Source organism: Bison bison, unplaced genomic scaffold (genome assembly GCF_000754665.1).
Source record: "Bison bison bison isolate TAMUID 2011002044 unplaced genomic scaffold, Bison_UMD1.0 scf7180017864193, whole genome shotgun sequence".
NCBI lineage: Eukaryota > Metazoa > Chordata > Mammalia > Artiodactyla > Bovidae > Bison > Bison bison.
In genome coordinates this window covers 4,132,786-4,136,990 of record NW_011494765.1, presented here as the reverse complement: position 1 = coordinate 4,136,990, position 4,205 = coordinate 4,132,786, and the positions used below count along the sequence as shown (strand labels likewise).

At 45.5% G+C, this 4,205-nt stretch overlaps 1 protein-coding gene across 1 annotated transcript; it reads right to left on the bottom strand.

Moving 5' to 3' along the window:
• Positions 1-6: 6 nt before the first annotated feature.
• ZBTB34 (zinc finger and BTB domain containing 34) lies at positions 7-4,199 on the bottom strand. Its single transcript, XM_010844094.1, has one exon. The coding sequence runs from the start codon at positions 3,652-3,654 to the stop codon at positions 2,029-2,031; it is 1,626 nt and encodes a 541-aa protein (XP_010842396.1). The 5' UTR covers positions 3,655-4,199; the 3' UTR covers positions 7-2,028.
• Between the last annotated feature and the right edge of the window lie 6 nt (positions 4,200-4,205).

The following is a 4,205-nucleotide window of genomic DNA, read 5'->3' as shown; positions in this document are numbered from 1 at the left end:
ACTGCACAGCTACCACCCTGGGGGGCGGTCACACACAAGGGCCTGAATTTTTTTTTCCCCCAGAACCAAAAAACAAAACAAAACAAAAATCCCCAAACACTCCCCCACCCCAACTCCATTCTTGGTATTTTAAGAGCCAAAAAAGCATGGGAAACCGGCAAACACCTATTTCTGTATTCCTTTTAACTCCTTGCTTCTGAGGTTTCACTTTTGTTTTTTTTTCCTCTTAGGGGGTTTGTGCTATTCTCCTGGGGAGACACACTGGTTGTGAGTTTTAGGGCCAAGGTTCTCAAAGCAGAAGAGTCTGGAGTGCTGATATCTTACCAGCGGCCCATGGCACAAACTCAACGCTAAATTGCTCACGTTACTCTCTGCTGGAGTATACAGTACCAGAGCAATCTTATAGATCCTGTTTTGTATACCAGAAGCACATGGGTGAACAAAATATAAAACTCACGACATTTCCTCAAGCACTAATAAAACAGTATCCAAATAGGACTCGGGTTTTTTTTTTTTTTAATACAGTAATGTGTTTGCCAGCACATGCTTTTGAGGTCTTTTTTTCAAGCTATAAACTCAGGAAAGGGGAAAAAAAAAATTGTAATTCACTTTTACCATTACATTTCACATTTTCTACAACTATACTGACCTAAAAGATACATAACATAAAAAATAGCACCACGTGACCAAAAAAATGGTGACACACAGAGATTTGGTGACACACAGAGTATCTTAGAGGGCTTTTTAACTGTTGGTTTCTTTAAGCAGGAAACACTGAGAGTGGGGGAGCCAATGAGGCTCTTGTCAGCACACACAATACTAAGATAGATATATTGCTTGCAATTCCCATAGAGTATATCTTTACAAAAAGTACAAATTCCAAGTTCTGCAGTTTCCCTGGGAACTGCATGTAGAAAAAGTTGCTGTGCACCTGAACTGGCTGTTTGAAAAGAGAAAGAAGGTTTAAAAACAAAAACAAAAACAAAAAACCACAACACTGCTTGGAGAGTTTTGTAGACAGAACTACAAATTCCTTTCCTTTACTGCGAGTACTAACTCACGGTAGAGTGATTCGATTTAGTTACCTGGTGTGTGTGTTTCTACAGTACGGAATGAAGGTAGATTCAGAGGCCAGTAAAAACATTGAAAACCACTGCTCCTTTGGGGTTGGCTAATATAACACTACATTATGTAAAAAGGTCAGCACCACGGGTCATCCAGCTTACCTAACTGGACAACTAACAAAATTCCAAATGGTTTCCAACTAGAGTTGAATACGTTTTATGGCATTTGGTTTATGTGTTTGTTATGAAGCAGAGCTATGAACACTGTGATTTGCTTTGCTTGCTTTTGGACACAATGATTAATATATATATGAAAACCTATTAACATTCTTTCATAAGGGAAATAAAGGGGCAAAACCCTATTAGGTAGGGACGAGACAGAGTCCAAAGCCCTGTTCACATTGTATTAAATTATATATTCCTCTTACATTCACCTCAACCAGAATAAAATCAAATTTGAGAATGTATATATACTATATATATAATAATCGCTTTATTATATATATATATAAATTGTCTAACTACCCCCTAAAAGTAATTTTAAATTAGAAAAGGTTACCCATTTGTATCAGCTGACGGCATCCCAGTCTCTCTCCATGGAAATGCACTGGCGCCAGTGCACACAATGAGAGAGTATGCCTCTTGGCAGAGACGGAGGGTCGACCAGTTGGCATAGCTAAATCACTGGCAGATTTTGGATGAAGAGTTCGGCCAAAGAGGAATACTGTCAGCCTGTTTTCCCTGGATACATTGCCCTTCATGCTTTGAGCTCCTTGGGGAAGGGAGGGCGGGGGGCGGGAAAGGATAAACACCATGGAGTGTTCCTTCCAGAAACCTTAGAAAAACTGCCAAGAGACCAAGAGATTTCCAGATGGTTCGGAAAACCAAAGATGACAACAAAGCAAATCACAAATAGGCATTGATTAATGTGCTTTGCGTGGGTGCACTATTTTTTTTTACCATCTTAATCAGGAGCATCGGACACCGTGTGAATTTCCATCCGGGAATCCAGGGCCATCTCTGAGGCCGAGGCATCGTTTTCTAGTTTTTGTTCCGCATACACGTCTGTTCTCTCGGGGGAATCCATGCGACTGCGGACTTCTGCCACGCCGGGGTGGTTTTTCCGCAGGTGCTGGTTGAGGGTGCCTTGGAAAGGGAAGCACTTCCCGCAGATCTCACAGCGGAACGGCTTGTCATCGGTATGGCCCCGGATGTGGTACTCCAACTGGTCCTTCCGCGTGTACTTCTTCCCGCAGAACTTGCATACAAAGGGCGTGATTCCCATGTGGAGTCGCATGTGCCTGTCAAGACTTCCCTTCTGGTTGAAGGACTTGCCGCAGTAGATGCAGATCAACCTCTCGTTGTATGGGTACCAGTGACCTCGCGCGCTCCTCTCCCGTGGGCTACTCTCGAAGCCCGGGTTACTCACCACAGCCTCGCTGTCGGAACCCTGCACCAGGCCCTGCAGATCACTGTGCAGGTGGACGGACAGGGCCCGCTTCTGGCGGGCCCGTCCTCCTCGGAAACAGCTCAGCATGGATCTGGAGGGGCTGGAGTTACTCAGACTTCCGAACGCCTCAGATACACCACCGGCCGGCTGTGAGGCTGCCTGGCAGTAAGAATAGGCGTGCTGGAGCACAGAACCATAGGAACCCACGTTCACGGCCACGACTTGTTCCCCATCAACCATCTCGGTGTGGTACCCGTCGTCTCCCAGGGACGAGCTGTCGGAACAGCTGGGCCGGTCGGACTTCTCCATCTTCACTTTCACCTCGGTGATCTGGCTCTCCCTCCCTAGCAGGTCCCCTTGCTCATGGTCCCCCTCGATTTGGATCTCGTACTCGGAGACGCTCCCACTGCTCCCTCGGTCCGAGTGCCCTTCCTCCTGTAAACGGCTGCTGCGCAGAGCTTTGCTGGGTGTGGTCTCCATCCGAAGATCGCTGCTTGTGGTGGGCTGCCGTACCTGAGAGCAGTATGGCGGGGAGATCTCCACCGGGTTGGCAAAGAAGCTGCTGTCTTTCACTCCGTTGCGGCTCTCCGGGGTCTCTTCTGCACCGACGGTCACGGAGTCCACATCTCCCACACTGATTTTTGAATGGATGCTCTCTAGGATCTGCGTGCACTTGTCAATGACACACTGCATCTGAAGAAAGCTAGCTGCCGTCAGAAAACTGACAACATCCTTCAGCTGCAAGGACATTCTTCCAGTGTAACAAAATGAAAGCAACTGTTCAAACACATTGGGGTTTTTAATCACTGATATTGACAAGCCACTCATGGTACTTAGTGCTGAATGGTCCCGGAAGTAGGGGGAGCTGGCCGCGAGGACGGCTTTGTGGGCTCGGAATGGCTGACCCTGAATGTGGACAATGATGTCACATAGTTTTCCTTGCAGGCGGAGTTCGTTTAGCTGGCTCAGGACGGTGCTGCTGTACTCGGGCACATCAAACTGAATAAAACTGCTGCTGTCCATTTCTACTGACATGAAGCGTAATCTGAGGAAAGAGAGAGTTTCATAATTCACCAGTGACTCCTCACTTAAGTACAAGCCGTATAAACACAAATGTACAAAAAAGACCACCACCGTCATCACTGTAGCTACTGTATATCTTAGGGTATGCCTGAGCAATTTTCCTCTTACTTATGAAAATAAGTCCTTCATGTCTTCATTTAATTCACCTAAAGCTAAATAATGATCAATTAGCCTAGAGTCTTAGCTGCCTTTCATCTTGATAGAAGTAAAACATGTTGCATATAGTAGGGCCATCTTTGCTCTAATTGAGAACTTGGTATCCTTTTGAGAAACATATTTTCCTGTTTCACCTACCTTTGAGGAGTTGTACTCTGTAAAAGATAAGTATATTCATTTTTTAAAATGTTCTGCTTTATGTGCATACTTTCAACTGGTGTTTTTCAAGTATACGGCACACCGGATACACTGAATGGAGCATAAGCCCTTTTGAGTTTAGAATTTGAGTTGCTGTCTTGATGTACATTTTTTCCCCTTCAGCTCTACACACCTTTATCTCCTTTGGGGTCGGTGATTCATAGAGCAATGCGCGATCTCTTTCAGTGAAGCGGTTTTAGAGGGAAGGAGCAAGAGTGATGGACACACCAGGAGAGTATCACCCTCCGCCAGTG

Excerpts from the sequence above, each read along its gene's own strand:
- ZBTB34 (XM_010844094.1), bottom strand. The coding sequence starts at position 3,654 with ATGACGGTGGTGGTCTTTTTTGTACATTTGTGTTTATACGGCTTGTAC.